Genomic DNA, 21744 nt, shown 5'->3' with positions numbered 1-21744 from the left:
GACTCTCCACCATTTGACCCTTAGAACTGAAGAAGCTTCTCGGATGAGAGGTGAAACGTCTCCAAGCAACTTAAACAAGTCCAGACGCTTTTCTTTCCAAGCTCCTTAGACTGACTCAAATCATTGGCATTTCTACCTAAATGATCGATTAATTACTAAGTGACTAATCAGTTCACAGTAAAGTAAACACTTAATAATGATCAGTAAAGCCATCGTGCATTTGTATTAATATATAGCTGCTATATCTCAGTGCCTTGGTTTTTTGTTGACACAGTAAATATATATGCTTTATAATATGGGCCTTTCTGTAGAGAAATCACATAATCACACTATCTGACACATGCACAGCTCTAAATGATTCAGCAAGCTGTCAGCTGCCATCATGCTGCAGTGTGCTGTTCACAGTGGTCAAACAATTTGGAGGAAAATAAAAAAGAAGATTAGCGCTTTTACTCCTAATCCTCCCCCCTTTCCCCTCTTGTTTTATTTTCACGTCTTCTCCCCATGTAAGTGCATCAGGTCTTCTGTTGCTGAACCCCTCTGGGTAGCTGGCTTAACATCAGAAGTGACTTCACCTACAGGCCATGTGATACCATTTTTAGTCAGATTTGGACTTCACCATACAAGGTGTGTACTCAAGACGCTAGGAAAAGAGGTCAAGTTAGGAATGTGTGAATATCTTGACTCCTTTTAAGTGAAACTTAGCAATTAAAATGCAAAAATCCCTCAAAGCCAGAGGAGATTGAAGAGCATGCTTATCGCTAAATATAATGGGAGAGCTGGGAGTTAGGTATGTTGATTTAATATGAATGCTCTACGCTCAAAGTTGTGCATAAATAGCAGGAGAAGCAACATGTCAAGATGTTACTTCTCATATTACATATTGCATTAGAGAGGGTACATAGTAATCCTAATAACAGAGATTTATAAATCCATCTGTCTCTTGTGAGCCACTCAGTTTTACATAAGTGAAATACTAAAAGCTAATTACAGAGGCCTAGGGAAAAATGTGTTTTCCCTGAATTTCTCATGAATGATGCAGGCAAAGAGGCATAAAACCCTCCTAGTGATAGCTCTGGATGCTATCAGATTGCTGCAGTTGCCCATACTTTGCATAGTATTCTGCAATAAGTCTACGGTGTTGGGGGTTGATGCATTGTGTGTTTCTTCTTCAGTTGTGTTTATACACCTGTCTGCACTTAATTATTAGTTATTATTAAACTCTGGCTCTCTTCCACGTCATGTCTTTGTCCTGTCTTGCTTCCTTCACCCCCAACCACGTATTGCCCTCCCTGAGTCTGGTCCTGCTGAAGGTTTCGTCCTGTTAAAAGGGAGTTTTTCCTTCCCACTGTCACCAAAGTGCTTGCTCATAGGGGGTCATATAATTGTTAAGGTTTTTGTTAAGGTGTTTTCTGTTTTGCATCGTAGGGTCTTTACCTTACAACATAAAGAGGCTTGACGCAAATGTTGTGATTTGGCGCTATATAAATAAAACTGAATTGAGTTGTCTGTGAAGGTTCTCAGTCCTCCAGGTCATCGTAGCCTAAAGAGCCTAAAGAGCTTTAAAAGAAAAGAAAAGATTTCTTAAAGATGTTTCAGCTTTCATCCGAGAAGCTTCTTCAGTTCTAAAAGCAACTGGTAGAGAGTCCCAGATTTTAAACCCTAGTGGAGTGTCACCAAGAGGGTCATGGACCCCCCTATTGATCCACTGATTAATCACGCGAACCCCAGGTGTGAAAATGGGTGTGGGTCACAATCAGCCAAGGTTTCAGGTGAACCCATTGTGAAACCTAGCCCCACCCTATCATGTGATTTACTGAGGTCAAATGTCCCAGGCTGTGAGTGGGCGTCAAGGCTTCTGGGAGGGGATCTCAACACTGGATTATAGATGGCAAAATTGAAGTGAACTGAGTTGAATTCCTTAGCAACCAGTTGCTACTGGGTCACTGATCGGCCTCTAGGGCTGTATGACTGAGGCCTAAATGGTCTCACCTTTCAATTTGTTAAATGTTGTTTTCAGGTTCCTTAATATTTGCATGTGAGCACGACAGATTTTGTTTTAAATTTGAATTTTATATTTAATAAATGAACAATGGAACAAATCCACATGGACAGGCTTTTGTGGTCACTTTAGACGAGCAAAAAAAGCTTAAAACCTCACTTGTTACTAAACTGTTTACAGCCTACACTATGGAAAGCATGTTAGGAAACAGCTGCTTACACATTCAGCAGGTGTAAAACAAAATTAGCATTCACTTGAAGTTTTTTCTTACCTCAAGGCGAATGCTTGAGGGAAGCATTTGTTCAGTACAATTTCCTAGCTACAGTACATTTGTACATTTGTATAGTACATTTGGTTTATCTGAGCTAAAAAGGAAAAGATGCTGGTGAGCATGCTCGCACTAAATTAAGATATTAACGATGCAGTGACTAAAATGAAAAGACTGAAGCAGTCACCTTAAAAAAGCTTTCAAGCGTCATATAGCTAAAGGAAATTGACTGAAGACAGACTCATGAGTCACAGTTGGTGTTTATCATAAGAGACACGTTTGTTGGTTATGAGTAAACTGGGGGTGGGAGGTTGGTAGCATTTGTATTGCAAGATCTTGATTTACATTTCAGAGCATTTTACATTTCCATTGTTTGTTACAGTTGCTCCTGATTTTGGTGTAATCGTGACTTGAGTATAACAACAAAGACACTTGTTGAACCTCTCTGTAGAGCCCGCCTCAGCCCTTATTCACACTGTGAATTTTCCATGAGCCTTGGCCAGCTTCTATGACTCAGATATCATCAAAACTCCATGTGTAAAACTGATAAGATTATCATTTACATACACAGAGGCACACACACACACACCCACACACACAGTGGTGACTTCCTTAACCCAAATTGATATTTTGGCATGTGCAAAGACGTGGGAAAGCTCTGAGATCATGTTCCATAATAGCAGGCAATGTTTGTTTTACACCACCATATGCCAGCGCTGATAAACCCACGACTGATTGGTGCGTAACAAGTGAGCGTGCTGATCACTAATTTATGTGGCCTCTATGCGCAAACATGTTAAAGGAATGAGAGGAGGAAGACGAGGGGAAACGAGGAAGAAGAGAGGGGTTGTTGAGTTACATGTGGCTGAAAAGTGCCCTGCTCATCTGCCATCGCAATGTTCCCTGTGGTGACCTACTCCCTTTGTTCCCTTGTGTAGTGTGTGTTTGTGAGAGAGATACAGAGAGCAATTGAGCAAGTCTGTGGGTGATGTAGACAAAGCGTTCATGATTCTTCACTGTGTTTCCACAGCTGTAGGTACCCACACAAATACAATACGCCTACTATACACTCACGCACAGGGAAGTCTGCATAATAAAATAATTGGGCAGCGCCATTCGTCTCTAAGCACAGCTGAAGGACGACCGCTTTTAACCGCACAAAATCCTACCAGTACTCTGTGTCCTGTGAGAGCCCGAAGGACAACAGGTGAGGGAGAAGAAGCGAACAGCACGTCCTGTTTTTCATTCTCAACACAGAAGATTAAAAAAAAAACAACCTTCACACCTCCAAAAAACAAACAAACCTGAAAATAAGAACAAGCTGGATACCGAATTGCTTCAGAACATAAAATTTGCTGCTGTTTATAATAAGGCTGTTGCTCACGGGAGAATTCCAGTGTGTGTAGAGTCTTTGGTGTAGACCGCACATTTCTCAAATTCAAATTCAAATTCAAATTCAAATTTTATTTGTCACGTACACAGTCATACACAGTACGATATGTAGTGAAATGCTTGGACAACTGCTCGTGACCTAAAGAGAACAAAAAAGGAAAAGGCTATGAATAAGATAGGAAATAAATATGAAAAATTAAAAAGGGTAAATTTAACTAGGAAGGAATAAAATATAAATTAAGGTTAAAAATGAAATAACTGTACAACACAAATTAGAATGAAGGGTAAATTTAACTGGGAAGAATAAGATAAAGATAAATATATAAATTAAAGTTGAAAATAAAATAACTGTACAACAAAAGACACAATACACAATATAGAACTATATAAGAATGTATGAAGAAATCTAAATATAAATAAATATATACACAATAACAGCAGCTGTACAAGTATTAACCGGAAATGAAGAATATAGTGACCAGTGTTGTGCAAAACCAAAGTCCAGAAAGTCCAGTGTGTGTGTAAGAACCATATGTGTGGGTCAGTACTGTGTGGTGGTGTGATTGAGAGACCGTATCGCCATGTCACCTTTGTGTAACACCCGAGCTATAGCTCCACGAGCCAGATTCCCTTACTTTCCTGTCTTTGATTTTGCTTCTGCCCAGTTGTTGCGTAACAGAGCTACTCTGTCACAACATTCAAGCTGAATCTGTCATGGTCCTCGTTTTTTGGACCCTGAGTTATGATTTCTGAACTTATTTGTCAAGTATTTTCCGTTTGGCTCTTAGTTTGTTTGCATTTATTTGTATTTTCTTTTTTAATCTTTAGGCCAGGGGTGTCAAACATAAGGCCCACAGACCAGAACCGGCCCTGCAAGGACTCCAAACAGGCCCACTGGACAACTTTGAAAATTGGAAGGACTGCACAGATTTTTACCTTTTAACTGTATTTTCATGTTTTACAGCTTTTCCTATTGAAAGAGGCCTCCATCCCCCAATTGCCATTCGCACTACACAAAAAATAATTAAATAATAGTGATTATTTACAGTAATTCCACAGTAAAAAATAAAATAATCAAAATTTTCTGTGAATTTATGAACATTTTTTATAATTGTGTTATAGCACAGTCTTCATGGACTTCATTTTGAAGGTCATTATCAGGTTAGGCATTTTTAATGATGGCAACCTCTTAACTTAATAGTGCCTTTATTTCAACATTTTTGACAGAACAATTGCCATCTTTACGACCTCCACGTGTGCATGCAAGCGTGCTGGACAACTCGCAGATTTATTTGCAAGTCAGTATTTTATTGTATAATTGCATGATCTTAGTTTTTACTTGTTTTCACTAAAAAGCTATAGATATTATTTTAATCTGAATTTTATTTCCTCATACATATAAATGATTTCATGCTTCCAGCAGCAAGACGGCCCTTAAAAATACACTTGAAAAGGTCCTCTTGAATGCTTCTACTAGTATAAAGTGGGAAAATGGAAATTAGCTTTTACATATGATTACATTCTTGCATTACGTAATATTAACCATAATTAGCGTACACATAAAAAGATCTGCAATCAAAAGCTGCAGTTCAGGAACTGTCTGTGGAGGGGGGAAGATACATACAGGAGATCCAACAAAGAGGCAGGCACAACTGCAAACTAGCACAAAAGACACCAACATAAAAAGACACTAAGCTTGCTAGTAAGCTGCAACCTCTCTTGCAGTTTCTCCAGGGCCTTCCTTTCAGAAGCTTCCCCCTTGGGTTAATAGGGTAGTTATGCTCCTGACTGTAAAGGGAAGGCTGTCATCGCAGTGGCAAAAGGACATAACTGTGTGCATGCTCACAGCAGCAAGCTCAAAAAAAGATCAGACAGCATAGGGATGAGGTGTGCAAGTTTACTGGGAAATGTCAACATGGTTTTCGGTGGCAGAACAAAAGAAAGTAGTAATTTAAAGAGCAGTGCTGAGAGAAACAGGAAGCTGGTTAGAGAAAAAAACCCCACAGGATCTACTTCACACTACTACTTCTCTACCTAATGAACTGGTCAAGTATCAGATGACTGTGACTTGAAGTGTTTTCCCGTCTTATGTAAAAGGGAGATTAAGTTTCTTTAATATGTAAACAGCACTAACGCTCAGCAGACCTGCAGGTTCTTCCTGTTCTTACTGACGGATAAACGATTTCAGACACACTGGACAAATACTGGAATGTATTCTCAGCAAGCTGTGTTCAAATTACGATGTTTTCACAAAAGCGCCTACACGCTGTCACTTTTTATTGTTGTGTTTGTCAGCTCATTGTGTTTATAGAGTTACATAAGGTCCATTTATTTAGCTGTTAGTTTCCTGTCACTGCCGGGAACCAGCGAGTAGCATCATCTGCAACACAGCTACATGTTCCATTATTTCTTTGATGATGCCTGAAAATGCATCACGCACGCACAAATATAATTAATTATTTTCAAAATAATAGGTAACGCAGAAAAGGCATTTGATATTCGTCTGTAGCAATTTTGGACCTTTAATAGTAGACAAATAAAATTACAATAACAGCATTTAAATTAAGGGTTATTTGGATTGATGCTTGGCCAGAAACCGTTTCTCAGGATTCTTCAGATAGACAATAATGGTCGAGAAAATAATAGAGCAGCATAACTATAACAACCCTGGTTGGAGGGTAAATTAAACTAACACATAATAATAAAAACTACAATGAAAGAGGATTTGGTTAAATTTAACCCTAGCCTTAGACAACTTTAGGTTTAGATGAAAAATGTCGTTTCAGTTCAAATTCACCCTTTCACAATGTTAAAAATACACATTAGCAGGCCCACGCGCCCCATTTCCAACAAGTTTATCTGAGATTTCCTTGATTTAAATTGACTGACTGGGCCACAATGCTCCATTTTTATCTGGTTTCCCATTTAATCCTGTACAGTATTTCAATCACCCTGGCACTCAGAGCACAATCCATGACTGTAATCCACAAGCTTGTTCAGTTCCATGTTGAATTACACCATTTGGCGTTTTGGATCAAAATGAAAAGATTAACCAAACCTAATTGGGACGTGAAGAAGGGTTTTGTTTTTTTCCCCTTCCTTTGGGGAATTACTCAGCTTTCTCTGCGACACGTGCCGAGCTTTAACACAGTCTAATCCAGACCCTCACGCTTGAATTGGATTTGGGTGAAAATCAACAAACTAGGCCACAGAGCTTCTGGGTGAGTGGGGGATGGTGTTACACTAAATATAGATAATGCTGGAATAATTAAGAAAATTCATTTCTTAAGTGTGTAGACAATCGATTTTAATTACTGTCCTCCCTAAAGGACCAAACTGGAACCAATGTAATGAGGACGAACAAGGTAGGAAGATCTGATTGGAGAGATAACAGACGGCGCTGGACGAAAAATAACTGTACCTGCATGCATTTCTGTTCCAGTATACTTTCTCTAATAGCTTTCCAGTTGAATATGTATTATATTTAAAATATAGAAGACCCTTCAAGTGGTGGATTTTAGAGAAATCACAGTAAAAAAAATAAAATAAAATAAAATAAAAACTCAAATTACAAAGAGGATTTCTTGAGTTTTCTAGGTTTTTAAGTTTCATTTATTGTGCATGACCACTAACATCCATTATCTACTCCTCATATAGTGTCTAAATAAAGGGAAATTATTTATTACACCTCGTTAGTCCCCTTTTTTCCCCATCTCAGATTACTGATAATTGTTCTAGCCATCTTCACATTAGTATTAAAGTAAAGGCAGGACTTTGAAAATCTTCTAACTTCAATTAAACATCTGTAAACTACATAATAGTTTATCTGTTTGTTTAAAAAACTGAAAGTCAATAACTCAAATGGCTTGGAAGTGACTTTATTAAACGTAGATTCTAATTGTACATATCCGCTAAATTTTACCACCACTTTTTTTCCAGCTTCTTTGAGAAATTTAGTTAACTGGCAATCTGGGAACCCATCTGCTATTATCTGATGACTTTACCTGTGGGGATAACTGCCAACATTTGCAGCTTCCATTGTATACAGCAAAAATCATTCGCCACGGTTTCCTGATCTTTGTTTACAATGGAAGAGACATTTTTAAAAGCTTCAGATGTTAGCCAGTGGGTTTTGAGACTGCATTTTGTAAAAATGCTACCTCTGTTTTACTCTTACCAGAGACTACTTACTCAAGCTTGATCCATTAATCCTATAAGCAAACTACAAACAGAAACAAGAAGCCTTACAGAAGCAAAAAAAAAAAACCCCTTTATGTCCAGACACGTTCATATACATATAGATATCTATATATATACAGATAGATAGATAAAAATATGCACACACACATATATATATATGTATATGTATATGTAAGTTACTGTCTTCCTTCTCTCACCCCAACCGGTCACGGCAGATAGCCCCGCCCCTCCCTGAGCCTGGTTCTGCCGGAGGTTACTTCCTGTTAAAAGGGAGTTTTTCCTTCCCACTGTCGCCAAAGCGCTTGCTCATAGGGGGTCATATGATTATTGGGTTTTTCTCTGTATGTATTATTGTAGGGTCTACCTTACAATATAAAGTGCTTCGAGGCGACTGTTGTTGAGTTGTGTACAAATAAAATTGAATTGAAGTTCAGCTCAACACGGCTTCATTGGCATAAATAGTTCAATAAACTGCATAAAGAAATACTTCATATATTAACTGTTTAAATATTTATGAGCAATGCGATCAACATCAATTCATTTTCTGTCTAGTATTGTTTTACATGCTTGATGGAGAGGTGTGCAAACTAGTGCTCCCCCAAAAGAGCCAAAATCCAACACATAACATAAATTACTGAACTTCAATAACTTAGTGAAACTTAAAAGAGTGTGTTTAATATATAAAGTCTTACACTCCCTTGCTCCACCACCACTAAAGCAGTTCATTAGGCATAAAGAAAGCTCAGACAGGACCAATCGAGCTACAACCCGAGGAGACTTGTTTATTCCCCACAGACGGACAGCATTTGGGCAGAACGTCCTTTCTGTCCAGGGTGGCCATCTGTGGATCAGTCTTCCCCGATCCATTAGAGAATGCTCGACATTCAACTTGTTTAAGGCACAGGTTAAAAACTGGTTATGGACAAATCAAGTGTGTGATCATGTATAAGTTGTATAGTTTTAATGTTTTATTTGGGAATAGAATGATATGTGTGAGTTTGGTGATGGAGTTTTTATTATAAATGAATTATGAATTTTTTATGAATTATTATGTCTATTTTTTAATGTTTTATGGACAACAGATGGAAATTAGCCCTTGGCTATAATCTGGCATGTTTACATTCATGTAATTTATTTTACATTTATGTTCATTAACATGCACGGTCCTAAATAAATAAACACCAGAGAGTTTCCAAAAACCAACATAAAAGCCCTGAACTGAAACATAAAGTACTTGAGTATTTTACAATACGCTTGTAACATGCCACATACAAATTATAGGTGCTCAGTGGTTTCTGTTGGCTGTTATGGCTACATTCAGCCTGGAGGTTAGGGGTTAGTGTTTTAGCTTACAATATAAAACATTGTAAGCTACAGTTAGCTTGTGACTACTTAGGATTAGGTAATGTGTCAGAGAGAAAAAAATCTGACTCAGTATCACTGGATAAACTCCGGATAAAGATTGTGCGTGTGTGTTTGTGTGTGTGCAGTGACCTGTACCAACATAGGGAATCACAGCTTTCCTCAAATCATCCATTAACATTAGCATAGCAGCAAATCCTTAGTATTACAAAACAGTGAGAACAATCTGTGATTAACAGCTTTGTCTTCATTGTGACGGCTCTGAAAACACTGGGAAGGCATGTGAATGGGCCAAGTGTTATACAGGTGAATAAATACAGGGCCCAACGCTGCACTGCTATGCTGCCACTGCCAAGGGCACAACGTGTCCACGACAGGGAGCTAAAAATCAGTTTATAGCACAGGGAGACTCATTAATCCTATTACCGCCAACGTGGTCATTACGGTTTTTTTTAAAACCGATTTTTTATCGAAGCTGGAGCTTTTCCTCTTCAGCTCCATTTAGGCAGAACACACAGATGGTGATACAAGCACACGCATGAAATTTCTAGCTGGCTCGCACGCAGATCCGTACGCTTTTAAGGTGACGATAATCCAGAGAGTTACACATTACATAAGGTGGCTAAAAGATGCCACACCAACAGTCCTTAACTCAGGCCGCAGAGTACAGACAAATGAGCTCACCACTCTCACTTCCTACTGCTCACTCTTGCATTTTACCCTCTTTCAACATCTCTGGTGGCAATCAGTGCATTACTCTGTGGTGATACAGCATCTCTAGTGATGATTAAGCAGTACAGAAACAAAGGCAAGAGCATGCTGCACAGTTACATCACCATGTTTTGTTGCAGAAATATTATGGACAGTGATTCAAAATGGTAAAAGCATGACCCTAGATGCATCACATATCTACCAATGTACTTTTAATTCCTTATGAATTGCTCTGAAACAGGAGAGAAACTTTCATGGCCTAACAGTTTACAATGACATGTCAAATTCCTTATATTAAGACACCGAAAGTCCCAAAACTCCACAGTGTTTGATTTACTGGTCTCAGCAGATGGCTGATCCTCCTTGAGCCTGGTTCTACCGGAAGCTTCTTCCTGTTAACAGGGAGTTCTTCCTTCCCTCTGTCACCAAGTTCTTCCTCAAAGGGCGTTGTTTGATTGTTGAGGTTTTCTTTTTCCTATTGTAGGGTCTTTACCTTACAATATAAGTTCCCTTGAGGCCACTGTTGCTGGGATTTGTTATCTAACTAAAAGCAAACTAAAAGCAAAATTGCACAAAAAGAAAAGTGTACTTGTTTTTAGAAACTGAGACTCATAAGTGTGTTTATTTTATGATATACAATTGAATGCATAATCTATTAATCTATGTGCCGCATATGGATAAACACACAGCTCTATACTTAATATTATTAGTTTTTGCCCTTAGCTTTCACAGTGCAGTGTATACGCCATAGACTGCAGGGTATGTAAAACTCTTGCTGTGTTTTTCCTTAGTAATTGGCTTGATGTTGCTTTTTCAGTCCCTTGCATTCTCACAGCCATTTTTCTGAGACAGGAAATCTAATTGGAAATTCTGACAAGAAAATTATGTTCCACAAGAACCTTCAATAACAAAGACCAGTCACTGCATGATGCCGTTTCCGAACCCTTTGTCCTCGGTAAGTAAATTGGGAGCCCCTACATTCCATTGCAAGACCTTTTTTATTTTGCATCTAATCTTATCTCACAGTCATGTCATCTTGGCTACATGGTAACCAGACACCCAAGCCAGGAGCATGTCCTTTGTTCTACGTCACCCTAACGGACACAGCACTAACCTTTAGCTGACACCTGAGCTCGAGCACTTATCTAGGGTTTCAGGCAAATGTGAATGCCGCCTGCCCAGTGCCCAGAGTGGGGGGAACAGGCACACCTGAGCCCACTGCTCAGACCCAGGATCGCTCAACCCTGCCAATATGCAGATCTAGTTTCCTACCAGCACAGAAAATGATACTGCCGATGTCTACATCCATTCTGCCTTCCCTACCCTACCCTTCTGTTGCTTCTCTGCCTCTTGCCTTACACAAACACCTGGTCTGGCAGCATCACAACAATGTTTTTAAATGTGAGTCTAAGATAACATGAACGCTCAAATCTAATGCATGGTTATTCGGTATGCACTAAGAGCTCTGTCAGTGGTATTTCCCTAGAATATTAAAACAAAAGGCCAAATGTCTAAGTGGGACTGATACATGTATATTTTTTATCTTCACTCTGCTATATTGTACATAAGGCCTATATAAAAAAATTCCACACTCACCCTTCGGGCAATCTTTACCCTTCAAGCTCAGGTCCTCTACCAGAGGCCTGGGACACACACACACACACACACACACACACACACACACACACACACACACACACACACACACACACACACACACACACACACACACACACATACATATATGGTTAGGGTTTAAGCAAAGGATAGAAAATATCTCTATATAAAACTATGGTCTAGTATATTGCTTTTTACCTTCCTGTGCTGTTTATATGCTTAAAATAAACTTCCTAAATGAAGCGCGATGACAACATGTTATGTAACGTAGCACATTAAAAAAAGACAGCGGGAAAGAATGAAAACATCACAGACGTCAGCAAAATCACTCTTCAGTTTTGCTGAACAACAAAAGCGCAGATTAGTCATCAGATCTCGTCTCCTTCCTCATAACCAGCGCGGTTTCTACAACAGCAAAGCGTGAGAACAGACGCAGGGAAGTGAGAGACGGGCAGAAAGACAGACAGTCGACGGGACAAATGGAAAGTGACCCAGGTGGATGGAGAATTCTCCCAGTGTCCTCTGCGAGGTGCTGTTTGTGTTTGCTGACAGAGATGTTTGTCTGTAGGTCTGCGAGTCCGCTGACTCACTGTTGTGGTTGGAGTGTGTGAGTGTGTCAGTGTTACTAGAGTCTTCTGTGTGGGGGAAATCAGGCATAAGTCGAAAATAGCTGTACTTGGTGGTTTGCAGTGTAGCCTCTGTGTGCTGTTTTCATGATGAGGCGGGTCTGACTGTCGGGAGAACCGATGGAGCTGTAAGTGTGAAGAGGTCATGATGTCAAAATGCTGTTTTTTCCAGCAACACTGATGTGTTAAACGTATCATAAAGATACTTTCGGCTGCTCCCTTACTCACAAGGGGTCGCCTCAGTGGGTAGCTCGGCATGTTCGATTTGCCAGATTTCTACACCCGATGCCCTTCCTGACTAGGGCTGCCACGATTAGTCGACTAGTCACGATTACGTCGACTATCAAAATCGTCGACGACTGATTTAATAGTCGACGCGTCGTTTGATGCTTTGTAAGATCACAAAAGACGCAGGAATAAGTGGCAGGATTTAAGAGTGTAATAACGGACTGAAACAGAAGATGGCAGCACTGCATGTACAAGGATGCCAGCTGCCGTTAAACCCCGAAGAAGAAGCAGCTGTGTCCCAGAATTCATAGCGTGGCCCAGCTCAGTTTACAACAATGGCGGCAGCTAGTTAGTTTTAATATTACTCTTATTATTCTTTCTGGGTCACAAAATAAATGTTTAACATATTTTCAGGCGAGAATGTAACTGTTTAAGCCTCAAATATCTGCTCAGTTTATCAGGACACCACATATTTTCAAAAGCGCTCCGACGTTTTCAGAGACGTCTGTTACCCACTAGCTCGATAGCGAGCCGGGAGCTAGGCTCACTAGCGCCGTGAGAACACCGGACTCCTGGCAAATCGTTTTCAAACCCACCGCTGTCTTTCGCTACTCAGGTTAAACATGATATATAAGTCACTTAGATAACTTAACGATGTTATTCTTTGGCTTTTTTTTTTTTTAGTATTTTATTTGTTCCTGAGTAAATCGGTTTGGCTGAGATTAAAGTTATAGTTTTTACACAGCTGAATAAATGTCAAGCAGACAACTGATTATCAGAAGTGTGAGATGCTCGAGAATTTACTCCGGTGTCCCGTTATATTTTAGATAGCAAGGAGTTTATTAAACTTCACCGAAACAATCTGCAAATTTCATTAAAATTTAATGAACTATCATCTTGTCTTTATTTTTAGTTAGCACATACCTTACACACAGCTGTAAGCTAATGATAGTTATATAAGAGCAGATGCTGCTGGTGCAGTAAGCTGTAGTTTTACGTCCAATGGATGATGATCTGATTAGTCGACTAATCGCAAAAATAATCTGTGACTAGTCGACTATCAAAATAATCGTTTGTGGCAGCCCTATTCCTGACACATCCCAACAGGGATTTGTGTCTTCTCCTGGGATCAAAGGGGACATCTTTTGGTTGTTAGGCAAATGTGTAAAGCACTACATAGGCATCCTAATTAACGCCCACCCACCCTCCAAAAAAAAAAAAAAGAAACAACACACATATTTTGCGACTGAGTGAAACCAGAGACGAACTTGTCAAGAGAAAGACCAGGTCGACAGGCGCGCATTATCTATTTACACCTATATGAAAGTGCAAGTGGATATTTAAAAAAAAATTACATGAAAGTGTCAACATCAAATCAAGCATGCATGGTAACTGTAACTGCAAAGGCAAGCTTTGTCCTAAAATACACTCACAGCATGCCAAAACATGCTACGACCTTCAAAATGTGTCCCGTGCTGTCATCTGCTTATGCTGGTACATTCTGCAGGTAATGACATGAGGTGTGCATGCAGTCAACCTGCACCTCCGGCCTTGCCGAACTTAACATCAACAGTCCTTTTGTTTAATCTAAAATGGATCCCAAGCACTTTCTGGAAAAAAGAGAGCTTTCTACACCATCAGCCTTCCCATTATTATGACAACAACCTACCCTGTGCGTAGCCTCTCAGTCTGTCTCATTAATGATGTAATCAGCAAAGACCCGAGCCGCGCCGTTTTCAACCATGTCAAAGCACTCACTTGTTTTTCTTCATGTTCCCCTTTCAAACACCAACACTGCTTAATCTTTCCTTGACGGGTCTATAAATAGCATCAATCCACTTAAGTTCACCCAAAGTGCTTTGGAACAAAACAGCATTCCGATTATTATCTGTCATCTACAAATTTAGGCATAGTAATAAAAACATGGGCCTCAGACAGGCTCAGATCTGGTTAAATGATAATAAAAAAAACAAGAATAGACTGACGGGGAGGTGGGTTCAATCTGAGCGTGCTCCCCACGTGCCCATCTTTAATCTGCCCTCTTCTTCTGTGCTCTCCATCACTCTCAGTGCACTAGAAACCAGGATTACTAGTGTTCTTTGTGCTATTCAGTCCTCTGTCTGCTGTTTTAATTGTGCACATACCCCCTTTTCTTTGGCGGAGTCTGTGAGAGGTGGGCTGATAAGAGCGGTTTGACAGGAAGGTTTAGTGAAGACTGTCCTCTGATCAGACTGGCCTGCCCCTGTCTGTGTCTAGCCTGTCAGAGGAGGACGGACGATCTAAAGGAGCAGCAGGTTTTAATGAAGGTTTTTCACAGCGAAAGAAATGACACATCCAACCCTAGACTCCCCTTGAAACACACAATCATGAACTGTACAATAAATTAAGAGACATTAGGTCACAGGTGAGTCGAAATCCTAAATAATCAACACTTTAGAGGTTCCACGGTGAAGCTCGTCAGTCGTTTTTCTTACTCTAACATCCCCTAGGGAAATTTGAATCTCCTATAATTGGAGAACAACTGCAGGGTGATACATTGGTGTCTTTCACCTTGGCTGGTCTGCAGTGGTTTAGAAACTGTCAGACCTGGGAGCAATCACAGCAGCTGCCTGGCTAGCTAGGGGCCACAGACCATAGGATGAGTCAGTTGTCAACAGGGACTGTTTTTTTGTGTTACATATTTACAGCATAAAACAGGAGCAAACAAGCACAACAACATCATTAAGAGATGGAAATGAAACTTCAACAATCCACCTATGTACATGTTACTGGAATAGCTTGGGAAGGTTAGTGATAAACATTAAACTGCTAATAAATAAATGAATGAATAAAAAAAATTAATGGTCTATAAGCTGGGTGTGGTGACTGAGATTTGAGCTTCTGTAGGGTAGAAAATTAGCCTATATCACCAGAGCACAACAGCACTTAAGTGTGAGAACCACAGAGGGATTATTTGGAGTTTGTAGGCCAGATAAGTCATTATACCTCCAGACTGCACTACAGCCCCTTATACTGCTACTTTATTTTGAATTCCTTCACCCTTTTCGTATTTCAGTCATTTTTGGTGATGAGTCAGATCAGACAAGCAGACATGCAGGCAGCAGGTGAGGGAATATATTCTGACATGGAATTTCCAAAGGGTTTAGCGGGTGAGCCAAGCTTTGGCCGACCATCTGCATAGCCTTTTAAGCCTCAAACTTGGCATGTTGTGGTGCCAAAGGTGGGGTCCTGAAGCTCATTTTGAACTCATCTGATTGCAACTGCTTTCCTGACCGACAGTTTATCAAATACCTGTATCTGATGTGTCCCAAGGCAGGGGTGGGCAGCTGATTTTCCCTAAGGGCCCAACTGAGAAACTGGAGCTGTTATGAAGTGCCACACCACAACAGAACTGAGCAGAATTGACTTCAGCTTAGTATTAATTATATATCACTATTAGAGTATTGGTGCATACCTCCACCAGTGTTTCACGTGGGCCCTTGGGAAAATAAATTGCCCACCCCAGTTCTGAGGGCTTTTAGAAAAACACTGCCATAGGGGGTGCAATACTGAATTTATAGTGACACAAATGTACTCAAAGGCAAATCTAATTGTAACTATTAGCCCCCCCCCTTCCATTATCATTTCCTAGGGCATCAATATCAATCACTTATACCAGGATTTTTTATGCCACTGCATGTTTATTCATGTTCACCAAGTTATTTTTATATTTTTTTCCGGCATCACGTTTAACCTGATGTACCTGCAATGCTGCTGTAAGGCCAGATATAAAACAGAGGGGGGGGGGGGTACAAGACAGCCTGTTCGCCACTGCGTCTAAGCATCGCCTCGCTTATTTCCATACATGTGTCTTGCATGGACAATCCACTTCATCATACCCCATTCCAATATCGCCTTGCGAGCCTCATCTTATAATTGCCGTCTATCTGAAGCACACACACACACTGACGCATACACAATGATTCCTTAAAAAAAACATTCGTGCATTTTTCAGCAATTTTTGCAATTCATTCAGCGTCAATCACTGCGGCGTGCACGCGCGGCGCTGCGCGTGCGTCTCCCCGAGATGCGGCTCCCATTGATAAAAATCCTCGTTTGAGGAAGGGCTGCATTCAACGTCACCCAAGACATTCATGCGCTTCTACAGGGGCAGCATGCAGTCGCCCCGAGCAAACTGCTGCACAACACACCGCAAAAAGCAGGCTTCATTTCAACGTGCATTTTTTATGGGTGAACCGTACCTGCATTTTATCTGATGTAAACACCTCAATATCTACTTCGCAGGCGATGATGGTCACCATCTCCAGTTTCATATTTATCGATGGCATTCCCTTGCGTGTTTTGGGTTTTTAAAAAAATGAGTAAAAGTCTTTCTCTTCCACTCTAGCAGGGCGCAGAAAACGCAGATATCTGTCGCTTTTTTCTCCAGGAAGCTGCGGTTAAGTCCGGCGGACTGTTCTGGATGGTTTCTTTTTTAATCGGCTGCGTGAGTCGAGGCTGGACTCCTCGCTGCACTTACGCGCTGCTGTGAGTGATGCTGCAGCAACTGCACAAACTCTCTCCGTCTCTCTCTCTCTCTCTGGCTCCTGCCCTCCCCGCTCCTGGCTCCACATTGACGTCATTACCATCCTCACGTTCGTCTTGTTTTACGTCACTGTAGAGCTTGACGAACCACGCAGGGCGCACTGCAGAATTCACCGGCCGGTTTATTCCGCTTTTGTTGCATTTTATTTTTATTACAATTGTCTTTTGTGTTCGCGGGGTTGAGGGAGAAAAATGTGTCACAACCATCTTTGAAAAAAAAAATCAATCCATGTTTACGTCAAACAACACCAGCATCAGAGTCACACAGACCAACCCATTCATTAAGAAGAAAGTCGTGTTTACACCTGATGTCTTTGTGATATACTGACAACAAATATGGGGTGGACAATGAGAGCAGAAGCTGTATAAGCACCAGTTCAAGTGTAGCATGAGAGATCCTCAACTGTACCGTTACGGTTCACTTCTTCAGGGAGTCAGAGAGGAGATAAGACAAAATATCATCTTACAATAAAAGCGAGGAGCTGATTCAACATTACCTTTCCAGAAATAGACATCAAGTTAATTCAATACATCTCAGATCACAAGGTTATATAGTCAGTATACTGGAGCGTGGAGGTGTATGGTTTGGATTTTCTGCTGAATATTCTCTTAATCCACAGCATCCGTTTTAGTCCAGCATGATTTCTAGCAGTATCAAGTTACACAAGGCTCACAGCTACATGTCTTTGTTTATTATAAAGTTCTTATGCGACCTGCTCCGGGACTACAGATGTAAATTAGCAGTTCTGCTATAATGTTTGCACCTTATATTTCTGGTACATTGGTGTCTATTAACATGTGCTGTCACTGTTATGAATACAATCCTTGTGAAATCAACTGTTAAAGTCAATCCTATACAAGCTGTGTTTGTGTAGTTTTTCTGCCCAACACAGCACATTACATACACTCTGATTACTGGCTTACCATCAGCACTGTGAATGAAAAATATGTTTTCCGCTGAAGGCATCCGCTGCTTTATTTTTTGCCTTGTCAAGCCACAATTGCATAACCACAGATGTCAGTTGTTTGCTGCCTTCAGTTGACATGGTCTGTGACTTCATGAGAATAGGAATATACAGACAAACAACAAGCCTAAAAGCCCATCATGCCGATGTCTGTCTGCATGCTGTTAATAGATATACCTTATTTTGTCAGCATTTTGATGCCTCGAAAACTTTTTAAGAACTTTTCAGTTACTGGTTTGTACTTTAGTGGTACTGTGGCTCTTTATGACTCACAATAAAGCAGCTGATGAAGCTGGTGATGCTGCCACAGCTCCTTGATTATACTGATAGACTGAGTTTCCATTCCACTTGAAGACCAATCATTTTCCAGATTCCACAGACATTATGCCATTGCGTAAAATGCTAACACACCTTGTCTTCTTTCCATCACTCAGATCATCTGTCTCTCCAGCACTCCATTTCATAATAATAATTGTCTAACCAGCCGAGACAACAAAGTCCCTATAAGCCATTAATATTAAGGCTCTGGGCCGTGAGGGCTATTTCTGTCTGTGTGTGTCAGGCATTGTCCACACTGAGCAGACGGAGAACATGAGAAAGATATTTATGGATGACTGTGACATTCCTCCAGCAGACAGTGTCAGTCACTCGGTCTGGAAAAATTCCCCTGTAAACGCCACAAAACACAACATATCAGACACAGTAACATGTTGACCTTGTCTGAAAAGCACCGTCAGCTGCTTCATCTGTTGAGATTGAAACTGTTTTAGTCTTTCAAGTCATGGCAGCACGAGCAGGCAGCGCTGGTGATGATACCTGACAGGTTTAGATGTTACATCAAAAGCACTCCCACAGCTCATTAATCACACGCAGAGGAGTGATAAAGCGGCACGCATATGTCGTCTTTTCTTTTGAATCAGCTCTGTTTACTTGAATTTAATGTAGTCTAAGTTTGCCAGAGGTTGTGATCATTTATTTATGCCCTCTTGGAAAATTCTCTTTTCACTTTCCCCTATTTACAAAGCTTTGAGTCAAAGCTGAAAAAAAAAGTAAGTTTCACTTCCTGTTAACAGAAAGATCAGCAAAGCAAATGTTTGCAGATAAACAGAGATTAGGTCCTTTCTGCCTGGAACTAATCAATTATTACTTCTGGAATATTGTAACATACTGTAAAACAGTATATTATACTATGTGGCACTGCAAATTTACCACTTACAGCATGTAGCACACATGCTGGTGATAACCAACCTGCATGTGAGTCTGGGGCTACTTCTGTATATCCATGCACATCTTTGTTCTGTAGGAGGAAGCTGGAGTACCCACAACCACATTTCTGCAGAGACAGGCTCCCAGCCAGGCCTTAGATTCAAACCCAGGATCTTCTAGCTGAACCACAGTTACTTACTGCCCAAACTGGACAAGCAGAAACAAATGAATAGATGGTTATATTTACAATGATGCACTGAGGACGACAGATAAAAAAGGGGATCTGACACATTGAAATGATAACACATTACATTTCAGGTACCACCGCAGGCTCCCCCTTTAGCTTTGGCTTAATAATATGAGCTATATATATATATATATATATATAAAAAACAAACACCCAGCACGCCCCTACGGGCGGTTTATCCTTCAAGCTCGGGTCCTCTACCAGAGGCCTGGGAGCTTGAGGGTCCTGCGCAGTATCTTAGCTGTTCCCAGGACTGCGCTCTTCTGGACAGAGATCTCCGATGTTGTTCCCGGGATCTGCTGGAGCCACTCGCCTAGCTTGGGAGTCACCGCACCTAGTGCTCCGATTACCACGGGGACCACCATTACCTTCACCCTCCACATCCTCTCGAGCTCTTCTCTGAGCCCTTGGTATTTCTCCAGCTTCTCGTGTTCCTTCTTCCTGATATTGCTGTCATTCGGAACCGCTACATCGATCACTACAGCCGTCTTCTTCTGTTTGTCTACCACCACTATGTCCGGTTGGTTAGCCACCACCATTTTGTCCGTCTGTATCTGGAAGTCCCACAGGATCTTAGCTCGGTCATTCTTCACCACCCTTGGGGGCATCTCCCATTTTGACCTCGGGACTTCCAGGTTATACTCGGCACAGATGTTCCTGTACACTATGCCGGCCACTTGGTTATGGCGTTCCATGTATGCCTTGCCTGCTAGCATCTTGCACCCTGCTGTTATGTGCTGGATTGTCTCTGGGGCATCTTTACACAGCCTGCACCTGGGGTCTTGCCTGGTGTGATAGACCCCAGCCTCTATGGATCTTGTGCTCAGAGCTTGTTCTTGTGCTGCCATGATTAGTGCCTCTGTGCTGTCTTTCAGTCCAGCTTTGTCCAGCCACTGGTAGGATTTCTGGATATCAGCCACCTCCTCTATCTGCCGGTGGTACATACCGTGCAGGGGCCTGTCCTTCCATGATGGTTCCTCGTTTCCCTCCTCTTTCTTGGGTTTCTGCTGCCTGAGGTATTCACTGAGCACTCGGTCAGTTGGGGCCATCTTCCCAATGTATTCTTGGATGTTCGTTGTCTCATCCTGGACTGTGGTGCTGACACTCACCAGTCCCCGGCCCCCTTCCTTCCGCTTAGCGTACAGCCTCAGGGTGCTGGACTTGGGGTGAAACCCTCCATGCATGGTAAGGAGCTTTCTTGTCTTTATGTCAGTGGCTTCTATCTCCTCCTTTGGCCAGCCTATTACCCCAGCAGGGTACCTGATCACGGGCAGGGCGTACGTGTTGATGGCCCGGATCTTGTTCTTACCATTCAGCTGACTCCTCAGGACTTGTCTGACCCTCTGCAGGTACTTGGTGGTTGCAGCCTTTCTAGCGGCCTCTTCATGGTTCCCATTTGCCTGCCGGATCCCCAGGTACTTGTAACTGTCCTCTATGTCTGCAATGTTGCCTTCTGGTAGTTCAATCCCCTCAGTTCTGACTACCTTCCCTCTCTTTGATACCATCCGACTACACTTCTCCAGTCCGAACGACATTCCAATGTCATTGCTGTATAGCCTGGTAGTGTGGATCAGTGAATCGATGTCTCGTTCACTCTTGGCATACAGCTTGATGTCATCCATGTACAGGAGGTGGCTGACAACTGCTCCGTTCCGTAGTCGGTATCCGTAGCCAGTCTTGTTAATGATCTCACTGAGGGGGTTCAGGCCTATGCAGAACAGCAGTGGGGACAGAGCATCTCCTTGGTAGATCCCGCACTTGATGGTGACTTGTGCTATGGGCTTGGAGTTGGCCTCTAGTGTTGTACGCCACATCCCCATTGAGTTCCTGATGAAGGCTCTTAGGGTCCCATTGATCTTGTACAATTCTAGGCATTCCAGTATCCAGCTGTGGGGCATTGAGTCATAGGCCTTCTTGTAATCAATCCAGGCAGTGCACAGGTTGGTCAGTCTGGTCTTGCATTCTCGGCTGATTGTTCTGTCTACCAGTAGCTGGTGTTTTGCGCCTCTGGTATTCTTGCCAATTCCTTTCTGTGTCCCGCTCATGTATTGACCCATGTGCCTGTTCATCTTAGCCGATATGATGCCTGACAGGAGCTTCCATGTAGTACTGAGGCAGGTTATTGGTCGGTAGTTGGAGGGGACCGGTCCCTTCTTGGGGTCCTTGGGGATCAGGACCGTCCGGCCTTCAGTTAGCCATTCCGGGTGTCTCTCGTTAACTAGCAGCTGGTTCATTTGTGGAGTGCAGTCAGCTTCTTCAGCCAGTAGGCATGAACCATGTCGGGCCCTGGTGCTGTCCAACTCTTCATACTGGAGACTCTTTGTGACGTCATTGTG

At 41.6% G+C, this 21744-nt stretch overlaps 1 protein-coding gene across 5 annotated transcripts in view; it reads right to left on the bottom strand.

Moving 5' to 3' along the window:
• Positions 1–21744, bottom strand: part of rcan3 (regulator of calcineurin 3) — a 50857-nt gene that overhangs the window by 9578 nt on the left and 19535 nt on the right. Inside the window, exon 1 of one of the 5 annotated variants that reach the window (XM_086274323.1) lies at positions 16648–16981. The exons of the other annotated variants lie outside the window; for them this stretch is intronic. Coding sequence (XP_086130449.1) covers positions 16648–16734 — 87 coding nt within the window. The 5' untranslated portion in view covers positions 16735–16981. Of the gene's footprint in view, positions 1–16647; positions 16982–21744 lie in introns of those variants that run through there. 5 annotated transcript variants of the gene reach the window in all.

Source organism: Aulonocara sp. 'chitande type north' Nkhata Bay, linkage group LG19 (assembly GCF_057382095.1).
Source record: "Aulonocara sp. 'chitande type north' Nkhata Bay isolate Kocher_YH1m ecotype deep benthic linkage group LG19, A_spYH_male_GT1.1, whole genome shotgun sequence".
NCBI lineage: Eukaryota > Metazoa > Chordata > Actinopteri > Cichliformes > Cichlidae > Aulonocara > Aulonocara sp. 'chitande type north' Nkhata Bay.
This window is presented reverse-complemented; position numbering and strand designations above follow the sequence as displayed.